This window comes from Gorilla gorilla, chromosome 3, assembly GCF_029281585.2.
Source record: "Gorilla gorilla gorilla isolate KB3781 chromosome 3, NHGRI_mGorGor1-v2.1_pri, whole genome shotgun sequence".
Taxonomy (NCBI): domain Eukaryota; kingdom Metazoa; phylum Chordata; class Mammalia; order Primates; family Hominidae; genus Gorilla; species Gorilla gorilla.
Window position 1 is genome coordinate 148292775 of NC_073227.2, and position 16014 is coordinate 148308788.

At 46.6% G+C, this 16014-nt stretch overlaps 1 protein-coding gene across 25 annotated transcripts in view; it reads left to right on the forward strand.

Annotated features, from left to right (window-relative positions):
• LARP1B (La ribonucleoprotein 1B) overlaps positions 1 to 16014 on the forward strand; it is a 202235-nt gene that overhangs the window by 38260 nt on the left and 147961 nt on the right. For 4 of the 25 annotated variants that reach the window (XM_055385342.2, XM_055385341.2, XM_055385343.2 and 1 more), the window contains exon 1: positions 10187 to 10966. The exons of 13 other annotated variants lie outside the window; for them this stretch is intronic. In XM_055385342.2, coding sequence (XP_055241317.1) covers positions 10444 to 10966 — 523 coding nt within the window. In that variant the 5' untranslated portion in view covers positions 10187 to 10443. Of the gene's footprint in view, positions 1 to 9845; positions 9976 to 9996; positions 10152 to 10186; positions 10967 to 16014 lie in introns of those variants that run through there. 8 more of the 25 variants (XM_019025739.4, XM_063705530.1, XM_055385347.2 and 5 more) reach the window with 6 other exon arrangements.

Below are 16014 nucleotides of genomic sequence, written 5' to 3' on the forward strand. Positions count from 1 at the left end.
TAATAAAAACGCTAATAGGAAATATATTCCACTAAAAAAAAACCCTTGTCTTCTTTGCTTCTCTGGATGCACCTATGGCCCTCTATAGCATGTATATCTGATTACAATCCCCTGCTATTACCAGATAAACTCTGATCTGGAAGCCAGTCTCTCTGCTGTTTATTTTAGGTTGACACCAGCTGGAGTGGGCATTAAACCCTTTATGATAGAGGTCTGCAAATTGTCCCAGGTCTGTTATAGCATCAGCTTACATGCTTTCTACTTGGATATTTAATTGTCTTTGTTTTGGCCTCTGGGAATTTCCCTTACTTTCTTAAGAGCTATGTCAAAGGATATTTGTTTTATTTTATAAAACATAAGTATGAAATATTTATACTTTATAAATATACTTTTAATACTCATCATTCATAAGTATAATAATTTTGTAAGTATTTAAATAAGTAGTAGTAGATGTTTCAAGTTCTCTAGTCTGCTACTTTTAGATCTTTAGATATTCTAATTCTTCTGCCTGGAATGCTCTTTTCCCTTTTCACTTGACTAAACCAGAGGTCACATCCTTAAGGAAGCTGTGGGCTTCAAGTTTGAATTAAATACCCTCCACTCTTTACCCTCAGTGCATAGATCTAATGGCCTGTTTGCCCTCATGTGTTTCCTCCACTGAACTGCAAGCTCTGTGAGTCCATGCCTATTTAGTGTACCCTAGCTTGACACTTAGTAGAGAACCAACTATTCGTGAATGAATGCATGTCTTCTGTTGACATGTTTGCTTATTATTATTTTTTTAATCCTGCCTCTTGGCTTGAAGTTGTTTGTCTCCATAGATTTTTAGCCTTCCGCCTTTATGAATTTTCGTTGGTGCCTAGCAATAAAAGCTCCCACTGGGAGTAACTTCATACTGGTTATCAATTTATTAATGAAAGCCTGGCAACTAACATGATTTTCACAGTAGAAACAGAAATATATTTTTCTAAAAACTTTTTTATTATTCAGTCAGTTTTTTCATATTACATTTCAGCTCTTGGTTCAACTGAGGATTCTTTTAAAAATGCTATATTGATTTTTCTATTGCCCTTCACTAAAATTACCTTCTTCATTATAAAAAACTCAATTTTATGTCAGGTAAGAAACAATGGGAATCTATTCTTTTACTCCATAGGTATTTGTTGAGTCCCTTCAAAGTACAAGAAAGAATGCAGAGAGATGCTGGTAGTTCAGGAAGGCTGTGTAATTCAGGTGGGGCTGGGGAGAACTGAATGTTTCTCAAGGATGGAGCCAGAGTAGAAAAAGAGCAGCAGAGGCTCCAGAAAACAAAGTTACTAATGATGGGCACAGTCCTCGCCTCATCTTCCAAGGAGTGTTACTGATTTACTGATTCTTTTCTATAGGTTTTATTTTTAATTGACACCTAGCAATTGTACACATTTATGGGATACAGTGTGATATTTCCATATATATTATATATATATATAGCGCATAATGATCAAATCAGGGTAATTGTCTAATCCATCATCTCAAACGTTTATCATTTCTTTGCAGTGAGAACATTCAAAATCCTCTCTTCTAGTTATTTGGAAATATAAAGTACAATATTGTTAACTATAGTCACCTTACTGTGCACTAGAACACCAGAACTTATTCCTCCCATGTATCTGTAATTTTGTATCTGTTGACCAATCTCTTCCCCTTCCCGACCCCCAACCCCAGCCTTTGGTAACCATCTACAGTGTACTTCTATGAGATCGGTTTTTAAAAATTCCACAAATTAATGAGATTACGTGGTATTTGTCTTTTTGTGCCTGGCTTATTTCACTTAACATAATGTCTTCAGGTTTATTTATGTTGCCACAAATGACAGGATTTCATTCTTCTGAATGGCTGAATAGTATTCCATTGTGATCCACTGGCCTTGGCCTCCCAAAGTGCTGGGATTACAGGCGTGAGCCACCACGCCTGGCCCCGGCACTTTCTAATTGTATGGTTCTAGGCAAGCCATTTATCCATTTTGCCTCAGTTTCCTCATTTAAAAATGGGGGCAATAATAATCTGTATTTTATATAGTTGTTCTTATGATTAAATGAATTAACACATGTAAAACACTTGTGTCTAGCATATGTGTCTTAACTATTACCTACCACTAGGTAGTTAATGGTGAAAAATAAAGCTGAAAGGAAAAGATGAAGACTGAAAATTACCCAGTAGACTTATTAACATGTAAGTCATTTGATATTTTAGTGACACGGTTGAGTGATAGAGCCAGAAACTGGACTGAAGAGGGAGAGGTGAAGAAACAGATGCATACTCAATTTTCCATGAATCATTGATCATATTCCTTACATTTTTTTCTTAACTCCTTTGACTTTCCCAAAGATAACTACTATCTTTTTTTTTTTTTTTTTTGAGATGGAGTCTCGTTCTGTCACCCAGGCTGGAGTGCAGTGGCGCAATCTCGGCTCACTGCCACCCCGCCTCCCCGGTTCAAGCAATTATCTGCCTCAGCCTCCCGAGTAGCTGGGATTATAGGAACATGCCACCACGCCTGGCTAATTTTTGTATTTTTAGTAGAGACAGGGTTTCACCATCTTGGCCAGCCTGGTCTTGAACTCCTGACCTTGTGATCCACCCGCCTCGGCCTCCCAAAGTACTGGGATTACAGGCGTGAGCCACTGTGCCCGGCCTGATAACTGCTATCTTTACTTCTAACACAATAGATTAATTTTGCTCTTTTTGAACTTTAAGTAAATTTAACTCTATACAAATCACAGTGTATTTATGTGTGCCATCTTTTATGTTTACCAGCCTAACACTATGCCTGTGAGATGTATCCATATCGTTGGCCTGTAGATGTAGTTAATTTTTCAAAGCTGTATATTATTTCATTATATACTGTATTAGTCAGGGTTCTTTAGAGGGACAGAACTAATAGGATATGAAAGGGAGTTTATTAAGGAGAATTGACTCACACTATCACAAGGTAAAATCCCAGGATAGGTGGTCTGCAAGTTGAGGAGGAAGGAAGTCAGTGGTAGATCAGTCCCCCAAAACCCCAAAAGTAGGGAAGCCAAAAATGCAGCCTTCTGTTTGTGGCCAAAGGCTCAAGAGCCCCTGGCAAACTACTGGTGTACATCCAAGGGTTCAAAAGCTGAAAAGCTTGTAGTCTGATGTTTGAGGGCAGGAAACATCCAGCATGGGAAAAAGATGAAGGTCGGAAGACTCAGCAAGTCTAGTCCTTCCACTTTCTTCTGCCTGCTTTATTCTAGCCATGCTGGCAGCTGATTAGATGGTGCCCACCCAGATTGAGGTTGAGTTTCCCTCTCCCAGTCCACCAACTCAAATGTTAATCTCTTTTGGCAACACCCTCACAGACACACCCAGGAACAATTCTTGGATTGAAGGATTTTTATTCTTCAATCCAATCAAATTGACACTCAATATTAACCATCACATATACCATGCCACTATTTATGTATTCTACTGCTGGTAGGCATTTAGGCTATTTCCAGTTTAGGGCTAGAAGAATGATAAAGAATGCTGGGGTTTTTCTGTTAATGTGTTTTGGTGCACTTGTGCACACATTAATGTTGGAGCAAAATGGCTGGGTCAGAGATATGCTCATATTCAACTATACTAAGTACTGCCAGTTTCCCACAATAGTTGTGCTAATTTTGGTAGTGTCACACTGTTTTTTTCTTTTTCTTTTTTTTTAATGTCATCTGGTAAGTTGTAGTGTTTGTTTCTTTGTTTCTTTTTTTATTTTTTTGAGATGGAGTCTTGCTCTGTCGTTCAGGCTGGAGTGCAGTGGCACAATCTCGGCTCACTGCAACTTCTGCCTCCTGGGTTCAAGCGATTCTCCTGCCTCAGCCTCCTGAGTAGCTGGGATTACAGGCGTGAGCCACCACGCCTGGCTAATTTTTATATTTTTAGTAGAGACGGGGCTTCACCGTGTTGGTCAGGCTGGTCTCAAACTCCTGACCTCCTTGATCTGCCCGCCTTGGCCTCCCAAAGTGTTGGGATTACAGGTGTGAGACACTGAGCCTGGCCAGGTTGTAGTGTTTTCTCTTTGTGATTTTAACTTACATTTCCCAGATTTCTTTTTTTTTTTTTTTCTGAGACAGCATCTTGCTCTTGCTCTGTGGCCCAGGCTGGAGTGCAGTGGTGCGATCTCGGCTCACTGCAACCTCTGCCTCCCAGGTTCAAGCGATTCTCCTGCCTCAGCCTCCTGAGTAGCTGGGATTACAGGCACACGCCACCATGCCTGGCTAATTTTTGTATTCTCAGTAGAGATGGGGTTTCACCACGTTGGCTGGGCTGGTCTCGAACTCTTTGACTTCGTCATCTGCCTGTCTTGGCCTCCCAAAGTGCTGGGATTACAGGTGTGAGCCACCGCGCCCCGCCCCATTTCCCTGCTTTCTAATGAGGTTAAACATGATTTTGTTTCTTTCTTTTTTTTTTCTTTTTTGAGACAGGGTTTCACTTTGTTGCCCAGGCTAGAGTGTAGTGGTATGATCGCAGCTCACTGCAGCCTCAATCTCCCAGACTCAAGTGATCCTCCCACCTCAGCCTCCCTAGTGGCTGAGACTACAGGCATGCCACAATACCAGGTATCCATGAAAGTGTCAAATTCTGTAAAATATTTGAAGAGATTTATTCTGAGCCAAATATGAGTGACCATGGCCTGTGACACAACCCTCAGGAGGTCCTGAGAACATGTGCCCAAGATGGTAGGGGTGCGGCGTGATTTTATGCATTTTAGGGAGGCATGAGACATCAAGTACATTTAAGAAATAGGTTGGTTTCGCAGGAAAGGCAGGATAACTGAAATCGGAGTTGCGGGGGTGGGGCTTCCAGGCTATAGGTAAGTTTAAACCTTTTCTGGTTGACAATTGGTTGAGTTTCTTTAAAGACCTGGGAAAGCAGCCAGGCATAGTGGCTCATGCCTGTAATACCAGTACTTTGGGAGGCGGGGACGGGTGGATCACCTGAGGTCAGGCGTTCGAGACTAGCCTGGCCAACATGGTAAAACCCCAACTCTACTAAAAATACAAAAATTAGCCGGGTGTGGTGGTGGGTGCCTGTAATCCTAGCAACTTGGGAGACTGAGGCAGGAGGATCACTTGAACCCGGGAGGTGGAAGTTGTGGTGAGCCAGGACCGAGCCATTCAGCCTGGGCAACAAGAGGGAAACTCCGCCTCAAAAAAAAAAAAAAAAAAAAAGACCTGAGAAGGAAAGGCTGAAATGTTGAAGTTAAGATAAAAGATTACGGAGACCAAGATTATTTTTGAAGCCTTATAGTGGCTACGCTTAGAGACAATAGATGACAAATGTTTCCTATTCAGATCTTTAAAAGGTGCTACGCTCTTAGTTAATCTCTTTAGGATTTGGAGGGCCTGGAAGAAAATACCTAGCTATGTTAATATAGATTCTTTACAGATGCAAATTTCCCCCCCTACAAAGGACAGCTTTGCAGGGCCATTTCAAAATATGGCAAAGGAAAGAAAAAAAAAATAGGCCGGGCACAGTGGCTCAAGCCTGTAATTCCAGCACTTTGGGAAGCCCAGGCGGGCAGATCACCTGAGGTCACTGAGATTGAAGCCAGCCTGGCCAACATGGTGAAACACCATCTCAACTAAAAATACAAAAAACTAGCCAGGCGTGGTGTCGTGCACTTGTAATCCCAAGTACTCAGGAGGCTGAGGGAAAAGAATCGCCTGAACTCGGGAGGCAGAGGTTGCACTGAGCTGAAATCGTGCCACTGCACTCCAGCCTGGGTGACAGGGTGAGACTCCATCTCAAAAATAAATAAATGAATAAATAAAATAAAACAAAATATGGCAAAGAAACATGTTTTGGGGTAAAATATTTTGACTTTCTTCTTTGTTATGCCAGAGTCACACTAGAAAGTAAGTCACAATATATAGGGTTAAATAAAACCCATCTGATGAGAATTTATGGTTCGTAGGGCATGACTCCCCAGACCCCTTAGATAGGAATTTGGGCAAGATGAAAAAAGAGAGCTTAGTCCTCACTGGCTATATATATAGATATATGGCCATATATCTATATATATGGCCATATATCTATATATATATAGCCATATATCTATCTATCTATCTATCTATATATATATATATATTTTTTTTTTTTTTTTGTAGAGACCGGGTTTCATCATGTTGCCCAGGCTAGTCTCAAACTCCTGGGTTCAGTCTGCTGGGCTCAATCAATCCACCATTGGCCTCCCAAAGTGCTGGGATTACAGGCTTGAGCTACCGTGCCCAGCCTATGATTTTCATATAAACATATGAAGCATTTTGATTCTCTCAGATTTTACACTCAGAATACACTATCTACAGTTAATTCTCAACTTTTTCTCCTACTTAATTATATTATAAGAATACTAAGAAGGTGAGCTGAGATAGGGTCTTGCTATGTTGCCCAGTCTGGTCTCAAACTCCTAAGCTCAAGTGATCCTCCTGCCTCAGCCTCTCAAGTAGCTGGGACTACAGGCAGCTGCCACTGTGCCCAGCTTTAGGCAGAAATTTAGAACTTGATCTCTTTATTTCATTTCTCATATCCATTAGATTAGCAATTCCTGTTAATGAGATCATTCCCAAAATGTATCTCAAATCATTCCATTGTCCTATGCACTGCCACCTCTTAAGTCCAGACCATCATCATATCATTCTTGGAATACTACAACAACTTCATGTTTTTCACATTTTGCATTTTGTCACTGCCCATTCCACTTCATTTTCCGTATTACAGCAACAGGGGTATTAACTCTTACATCTTTTCAGTGTTTTTCCATTGCTCTGATAGAATTCAAATTCTGTCATAATCCAGAAGCCCCTGCAGGCTCTGCCTTAGGCTATCTCTCTAACCTCATCTTTACTCATGCTTTGTTTTTTTTTGTTTTGTTTTTTTGTTTGTTTGTTTTGAGACAGTCTTGCTTTTTCACCTAGGCTGGAGTGCAGTGGGGTGATCTTGGCTCACTGCAACCTCCGCCTCATGGGTTCAAGCAATTCTCCTGCCTCAGCGTTCCCAGTAGCTGGGATTACAGGCACCACCACCACACCCGGCTAATTTTTGTATTTTTAGTAGAGACGGGGTTTCACCATGTTGGCCAGGCTGGTCTCGAACTCCTGACCTCAAGTGATCCGCCCGCCTTGGTCTCCCAAAGCACTGGGATTACAGGCTTGAGCCACCACGCCTGGCTGTTTTCTTTTTCTTTCTTTTTTTTTTTTTTTTTGAGACAGGGTCTCGCTTGAACCCGGGAGGCGGAGGTTGCAGTGAGCTGAGACGGCGTCACTGCACTACGGCCTGGGCGATGCAGCGAGACTGTCTCAAAAAAAAAAAAAAATTTAAATTAAATTAAAAAGTTAAATGGAACTGAATAGATCATGTAAGAATGTCTTCATAGCCCGGCGCAGTGGCTCACGCCTGTAATCCCAGCACTTTGGGAGGCCGAGGCGGATGGATCACCTGAGGTCATGAGTTCGAAACCAGCCTGGCCAAAATGGTGAAACCCCGTCTCTACTAAAAATACAAAAATTAGCTGGGCGTGGTGGCGGGCGCCTGTAGTCCCAGGTGCTCAGGAGGCTGAGGCAGGAGAATGGTGTGAACCCGGGAGGCGGAGCTTGCAGTGAGCCGAGTTCGGGCCACTGCACTCCAGCCTGGGTGACAGAGCAAGACAGAGGCGGTGGCTCTCGCCTGTAATCCCAGCACCTTGGGAGGCTGAGGCTGGCAGGTCACCTGAGGTCAGGAGTTCAAGACCAGCCTGGTAAACATAGTGAAATCCCGTCTCTATTAAAAACACAAAAATTAGGGACAGGCGTGGTGGCTCACGCCTGTAATCCCAGCACTTTGGGAGGCCGAGGCGGGCGGATCACTTGATGTCAGGAGTTCAAGACCAGCCTGGTCAACATGGTGAAACCGTGTCTCTACTAAAAATACAAAAATTAGCCAGGCAGCAGGTACGGTGGCTCACACCAGTAATCCCAGCACTTTGGGAGGCCGAGGACGGTGGATCACTTGAGGTGAGGAGTTCAAGACCAGCCTGGTCAACATGGTGAAACCCTGTCTCTACTAAAAATACAAAAAATTAGCTGGGCATGGTGGTGCATGCCTGTAGTCCCAGCTACTAGGGAGGCTGAGGCAGGAGAATTGCTTGAACCTGGGAGGTGGAGCTTGCAGTGAGCTAAGATCCTGCCACCGCACTCCAGCCTGGGCAACAGAGTGAGACTATGTCTCAAAAAAAGAAAAATTAGGCATGGTGGCACATGCCAGGAGAATCGCTTGAACCCAGGAGGAAGAGGCTGTAGTGAGCCAAAATCGTACCACTGCACTCCAGCCTAGGCAACAGAGTGAGGCTCTTTCTAAAAAAAAAAAAACAAAAAACAGGCCAGGCGCGGTGGCTCACGCCTGTAATTCCAGCACTTTGGGAGGCCAAGCGGGGGCAGATCACCTGAGCTCAGGAGGTCGACACCAGCCTGGGCAACAAGGTGAAACTCCGTCTCTACTGAAATACAAAAAATCAGCTGGGCATGGCAGCGCATGCCTGTAGTCCCAGCTACTCGGGAGGCTGAGGCAGGAGAATCTCTTGAACCTGGGAGGCAGAGGTTGCAGTTAGCCGAGATGACGCCACTGTACTCCAGCCTGGGCAATAGAGTGAGACTCTGTCTCAAACCACCACCACCACCACCACCACCAATAAAAAATACAAAGCGCCACTAATAACAGAGCTAGTAAAGATGGATGGGAATATAGGTGGAAGTACAATCCCCGTTTAATTGCAACAAGATTCGCCAGGTTGCTTAGGGTTGGGCAAACTGGCGATCACTGACACGGAAAACAAGAAAACCCTTATTGTTTATAGCTGTTATGTATGAATAGGTTATTAGCCTTAGGAAAATTATTTGTGCCGAATACAGCTTTTGAGTAAGCAAAAAATATTAACGTCAAGTTGAATGTAATTGAAGCGACTTATTGGGCGTGGGGTGGGGGTGGGGGTTGCAAGCCCAAACAAAAGGCGAGCACAGATAATTTATTTAACAAGGCTGTGGGGTTGGGGGGGGCTCGGAAAAAAATCAGCCGCGGAACCTGCTCTCAGCCACCTTGCACCAGGACACAAACACTGACTCAAAAATACACGCATATGAAACGAGTATCATCTCTAAGTGAATGTGAGTGCCAAGTAGAAAGCTCGTATCCGATTTATTATCAAAACGTCTTTGTACCATTTTAACATCCATTCCAGGAAGAAAAAACCTATTGGGAATATGGTTAATTTGTAATTAAGTGCTATTTACCCAAATTAAAGAAACAGGTAACAAAAAATTTTAAAAGCCGGCGAAATACTATTTCATTTACTCAGGAACGCTTTAGAACTCTTTTAGTTGGTGGGTGGGAATGCGGACGGGGAAGCGCACTAAGCCGAACGCTCGGGCAAAGGTTTCCTAAACAGTTACCGAGAGGTAACTCCGCCTTCATCTGGGACGTGGCTCAAGATTACAGGTGATCGCGGTGCCCCGAGGCGCCAGGAGGCAACTTTCACCTGGGGGAGGCGCCGGGCGCCAGCGGGCCAAGCGGCCGGGCCGCGGAGCCCACTTCACTTGGGAGCTGCCCCAGGCCGGGGGTCGACACCGCGTCCCCTCCCTTAGCCTAGATGCGACCCAGCTTTAGGGCCTAAGGGCAAATCGAGCGCTCGGTCCTCCCGGCGCCATGTGCGCGGCCCACCCAGGCCCTTGGCCGCCGTTGCCGCGGGGGCAGGCCGCGAGCCAGCCGCGAGCCACAGAGGCCTGGTGCGCGCCCCGCCCCTGAGCCTGCAGTCGGGGCGGCCTCAGCCAGTGAGCCGGGAGTCGTCCCTTTCGTCCTCCCTCGCACTCGGAGGGTAGCTGGGGCGGGGCAGGCCCTCGGGCCGGGCGGCACCCGGGCGGGCGAATCCGTCAGCTCCCGCGGGAGGCCCGGCGAGAGAAGGAGCCGGTGAGTAGCCACGTCACGCTCCTCAGGGAGGCCCCGCCCCGTGCTCTCGGGCCGCCCCTCTTCGCAGTCTCCACACCTCCGCGGGCGGTTACCGGCTCTGGTTGCTCGCGCCTCCCCAACTCGGGTAAAGCTCCTCGGCCTCGGCGTGCTGCGCCTCCGCGGCTGCCCTGCGCCAGGTGAGGGCTCGCGGCTCCCGGCTGCGGCTCCCGGCGCGTGGTGGCGGGCTCGGGGCGTGCGTCGCGGAGAGGACGGGGCCGGCGGGCGGTTGGCGCTCCGTTCGGTGCGGGGAGGGGCGTCACGCCGGGCGCTGCGCGGCCTCGGCGGGCGGCGGCAGCGGCGGCCACGGCCGCCGGGCTCTCGGGTTGTCTGTCCCCAGCTGGAGCCGGCCGGTGTCCCGGCGGAGAGACGGGCAGTCGGGCTCCCTGGCCTCGGGGCCACCCCGGCTGGGGCGTCTGGGGCAGAGGGACGATGTCTGCTCGCGCCCCGATGCCCGCCGCCCATTCTCGGGAGGATCCGCCCGCGGTGGCTGCTGAGAGGGAGTCGCTGTTGGCTGCGGCGAACCGGCCGGCCGAGCAGCCGCCCCCGCCCGAATGTGAGGGCAAAGAGGCGGCGAGGGAGGAGAGGGCCGCGGCCGCCACTAGCGCTGGGGCGCGGGGAGAGCCGTCGCCGGCGCTGGTGCTGGGACGCAGCGTGCCCCAGGCGGCTGTCCCCGTGAGGCCCCTGGCGCTGCACCTGGTGCACAAGGCGCGTGGGCCCGGGGGCCCTTTCGGCGGGGAGCCGCCACCACCGCCACCGCCGTCGCCGTTGCCGCCGTTGCTGCGGGATCCGCCGGCCGAGGACGCCCGGGAAGAGGTGGCAGCTGGCCCTGCGGAAAAGCGGCAGCCGCCGCTGCTGCCGCCTAAGGGAAATCCCTGGACCAAAAAGCCTCCCCAGCACCTGTCCCCAGACACGACAGGTCCGCCACCGCCCCCGCTGGAAACCCTGGAGGCAGGTCTGTGGTTGCTCTGCGTTGGGCACTGGCAGGGTGCGGGCAGGGGCGACTTGCGGGACTTGCCGGCGCGTGGCGGCGGTAGCGGGCACCCCGCCCGGGTAACGGCAGGCCTCCCCTCCCTGTCAGTCGGAGGTAATTTGTTCCAAGGTGTCATTCACTCTGCCTATTTACATACATGGGCATCTGGGAAGGGAGCGGCAGGAAGAGGTGGGACCTCAGGTTCTCCTTGCCTGATGGGGGCACGGAGGTGGTAGCTTGGCGGCGCAGCCCTGCTGGCGCGGTTGCGATTGTGTTTTGTCCCCACGTGTTAGTGACTTGGGAAAGTAGCTAACTTTAGACACTGCAGTGCTTCGTATGGGAAAGTTTTGGTAGACTTTTTTTTTTTTTTTTACATAAAAGGATTGAAGCAAGTCAGAGCAAGGGGATTTATTCGTAAGTGGAAGCGCGATTGTAGTCTTTTGTGAAATAAGATGAAAATCTCAAGGTTTTCAAAACACTGCTGAGCAGTCATATTAAAAATGAGACTTTAAATGTGGTTTTTAAAGTGCTTTATGGGGGGAGGGGGGAGGGATAGCATTAGGAGATATACCTAATGTTAAATGACGAGTTGATGGGTGCAGCACACCAACATGGCACATGTATACATGTGTAACTAACCTGCACGTTGTGCACATGTACCCTAAAACTTAAAGTATAATTTTAAAAAAAGTGCTTTAAGTTATAAGTGTGCTGGAAAATAATTGAAATAGGATAGTTGACATGCGAGCGTGGATTGCACGTTAGGTAAATGGTTTTCTAACATTGTCAGCTCTCCTTCCCTTTAGAGGAGATAAGATTATGCCACTATATTTGAATGCTGACCAATGCTGTATGGCCCTCGGTGCTTTATTTTGATTGTAGTAACTGCAACTTAAGAAAGTAAAAATGGGCCGGCGCGGTGGCTCACGCCTGTAATCCCAGCATTTTGGGAGGCCGAGGCGGGCGGATCACCTGAGGTCAGGAGTTCGAGACCAGGCTGGCCAATATGGCGAAACCCCGTCTCTACTAGAAATACAATCATTAGCCAGGCGTGGTGGCGGGCGCCTGTAATCTCACCTACTTGGGAGGCTGAGGCAGGGAGAATCGCTTGAACCCCGGAGGTGGAGGTTGCAGTGAGCCGAGATCGCGCCACTGCACTCCAGCCTGGTCGGCAGAGTGAGACCCACTCTCAAAAAAAAAAAAAAAAAAAAAAAAAAGTTAAAATGGAAACAAAAACCATGACAAAAAGCAGTATCTGGCCGGGCGCGGTGGCTCACGCCTGTAATCCCAGCACTTTGGGAGGCCGAGGCAGGTGGATCACCTGAGGTCAGGAGCTCAAGACCATCCTGACTAACATGGAGAAACCTTGTCTGTACTAAAAATACAAAATTAACCTGGCGTGGTGGCGCATGCCTGTAATCCCGGCTACTGGGGAGGCTGAGGCAGGAGAATCGCTTGAACCCAGGAGGCAGAGGTTGCGGTGAGCCGAGATCGTGCCACTGCACTCCAGCGTGGGCAACAGGAGCGAAACTCCGTCTCAAAAAAAAAAACACAAAAAAACAAAACTGTATCTTTCTACATTAAGTTGTAAATGACTTGGACTTTTTATATGCAAATGAAAGCTGTTTACTTGCAAGTCTTCATTTTTATTTAAAATTAAAGGTTAGCAGTAGAACAGGAAATATTTGAGCGTGTTTACTGGCTTGTGAGGATCAAATGCGATGAAGAGGTGGTATAAATGTAAGGCGATTGGCTGTGCGCGGTGGCACACGCCTGTAATCCCAGCACTTTGGGAGGCCGAGGCGGGTGGATCACCTGAGGTCAGGAGTTCGAGACCAGCCTGGCCAACATGGTGAAACCCTGTCTCTACTAAAAATACAAAAAATTAGCCAGGAGTGATGGCGTGTGCCTGTAGTCCCAGCTACTCAGGAGGTTGAGACAGGAGAATCGCTTGAACCCGGGAGACGGAGGTTGCAGTGAGCCAAGACTGAGCCACTGCATTCCAGCCTGGGTGACAGAGCAAGACTCCGTCTCAAAAAAAAAAAAAAAAAAAAAAAAAATACGGTGATTGTTACAAGCACCCATTATGTTATGTTAACATTTCTTCAGAGGAACTCTCCAAAGAGGGAGATTTGTGTTGAGTTAATTGATTCTTTTGCCTTTGCACAGAAATACTCCTCATTAATTGTTGATAAATTTTGACACTTGCAGAAAAAAAGTTTGCTCTGGATTTAATATTGGCATAATTCCTTCCTCGCTATAAAGAGCTGTTTGTTTACTCCTATTACTAACTAAAGAGAACATGGTTAAGTGAAGACCTCATAAAGTTTTTCTTTTTTTCTTTTTTAAAGCCCAGTGGCAAGCACTCTAAAATTTAGCAAAGAAAGAAAACCCTAGTGAATCATCTTATTTGCTGTTTCACCTCTCTACTTCTAGACTTACAGACAATTATACATTCAGTGAATTACGAAGTAGGAACTCTTTGTTGATCATAAAACCAGTATCATAGATTTTAAAACTTCGAAGCCATACATGGTAGTGTGTGCCTGTAGTTTTAGCTCCTTGGGAGGCTGAGGCAGGAGAAATCAGTTTTGCCCAGGAGTTTGAGGCTGTAGTGTCCTATCATAGTGCCTGTGAATAGCCACTGCATTCTAGCCTGGGCAATATAGCAAGACCACGTTTAAAATAATAATAATAATAATAATAATAATAATAATAATAATAATAATAATAATAGAACTTTAAAAACTGTCAAGGTAAGCCTTGGGAACTTTAATTGCAAATGACCTGTGAAAAATATTTAACAGTTAACCTATTGGTGCCTTCATTTTCCAGTCTTCACTGGAGATTAAGAACACTGTGATACTAGTTGTATGGTATGGTTCATGGAAATTTCAGTTTTGCTGTCGTCTTGTGTAGGCAACTCTTTCTGTCTTTGGATGGAATCCATTCTGCACTGGCAGGAAGACCATCTTTCAGACCTGGCATAGTGTAGTAATAGTGTAGTAACCATGGTCTCTTCCCAACACTGACTCTGCACTGTTCTCCCACAATTTCTTTCTTTCTTTCTTTCTTTTCTTTTTTTTTTTTTTTTTTCAAGAGATGGAGTCTCTCTGTGTTTCCCAGGCTGGTCCTGAGCTGCTGGCCTCAGGCGATCCTCCTGCTTCCCAAAGTGCAGGGATTACAGACATAATCAGGCTTTCTATTTTCTTAAGCAAATTTACAACTTCAGGAGTAAAGGAACAGGACCACAGTCTATTTGCAGTTAAATAACTTAGGTAACTTAGATAAAAGAGATTGTGGTGTAGAAACGTACTGTTTTGAGAGACTTGGGTTCTAGTGCAGGTATTGTTACTAACTGGCTAGTTGACTTCTGGCAAGATTTCTGGGCATTATAAATGAATAACATGGATAGACTCATTTCTTCTGGTTCATAATACCAGAGTGCCACTTATAACCTGGCTGCCTTGGCTTCCATTTATATATTTATTTAATATTATTTAATTCATTTAAATAAATACATTTTACATTAGTTTATTTAAATAGGTAGATAGATTGTCAGTCTTGCTCTATTGCAGTGGTGAGATCATAGCTCACTGCAGCCTTGACCTCCTGGACTCAAGCAATTCCCCTGCCTTGGCATCCCAAGTAGTTGGGATGACAGGCACGCATGTCATTCCATGGAATTAGCCATGCCGGGCTAGTTATTTTTAATTTTTTTTTGTAGAGACAGGGGCCCCCTTTGTTGTCCAGGCTGGTTTTGAGCTCTTGGGGTCAAGCTATCCTCCTGCCTCAGCCCCCACAAAGTTCTGGGACTACAGGTGTAAGCCACCCTGCCTGGCGGCTTTCTATTGTCTATTTTCTTTCTTTCTTCTTCTTTTTTTTTTTCATATTGAGATGGAGTCTCGCTCTGTCGCCCAGGCTGGAGTGCAGTGGTGCGATCTCTGCTCACTGCAAGCTCCGCCTCCCGGGTTCACACCATTCTCCTGCCTCAACCTCCTGAGTAGCTGGGACTACAGGCACCTGCCACCATGCCCGGCTGATTTTTTGTATTATTTTAGTAGAGACGGGATTTCACCGTCTTAGCCAGGATGGTCTCGATCTGCTGACCTCGTGATCTGCCGGCCTCGGCCTCCGAAAGTGCTAGGATTACAAGCGTGAGCCACTGCGCCCGGCCTTTTTTTTTTTTTGAGATGGAGTTTCATTCTTGTTGCCCAGGCCGGAGTGCAATGGTGTGATCTCTGCTCACCGCAACCTCCACCTCCTGGGTTCCAGTGATTCTCCTGCCTCAGCCAGCCAAGTAGCTGGGATGACAGGCATGCGGCACCATGCCTGGCTAATTTTTATATTTTTAGTAGAGACAGGGTTTCTCAGTGTTGGTCAGGCTGGTCTCGACTTCCCGACCTCAGGTGATCCTCCCACCTCTGCCTCCCAAAGTGCTGGGATACAGGTGTGAACCACTGTGCCTGGCCGGGCTTTCTATCTTCTTGCCTTTTTTTTTTTTGAGACAGAGTCTTGCTCTGTCACCCAGGCAGAAGTGCAATGGCGCGATCTTGGCTCACTGCAACCCCCCACCTCCCAGGTTTGAGCAATTCTCCTGCCTCAGTCTCCTGAGTAGCTGGGACTACAGGTGCGCGCAGCCATGGTTGCCCGGCTAATTATTTTTTTTTAATTTTTACTAGAGATGGGGTTTTACCACGTTGGCCAGGCTGGTCTCGAACTCCTGACCTCAGTTGATCTGCCCGCTTCGGCCTCCCAAAGTGCTGGGATTACAGGGGTGAGCCACCATGGTTGACCTCAGGCTATTTTCTTAAGCAAATTTGCAACTTAAGAAGTAAAGAAATAGGACCAGAAGTTGTTTAAAGTTCACAGTGGGTACCTCTAAATCTATTAGTTATCTATTAGTGATTGTATAATTTATACTATATAAATTGTGTAATTCTACAAAACAGGATGCTCTTTGAGAGAGAGAATTGTATTGAAATAACAGACTTAAATCAGGTCTATCCTGCTCAAACTTGGATTTACTG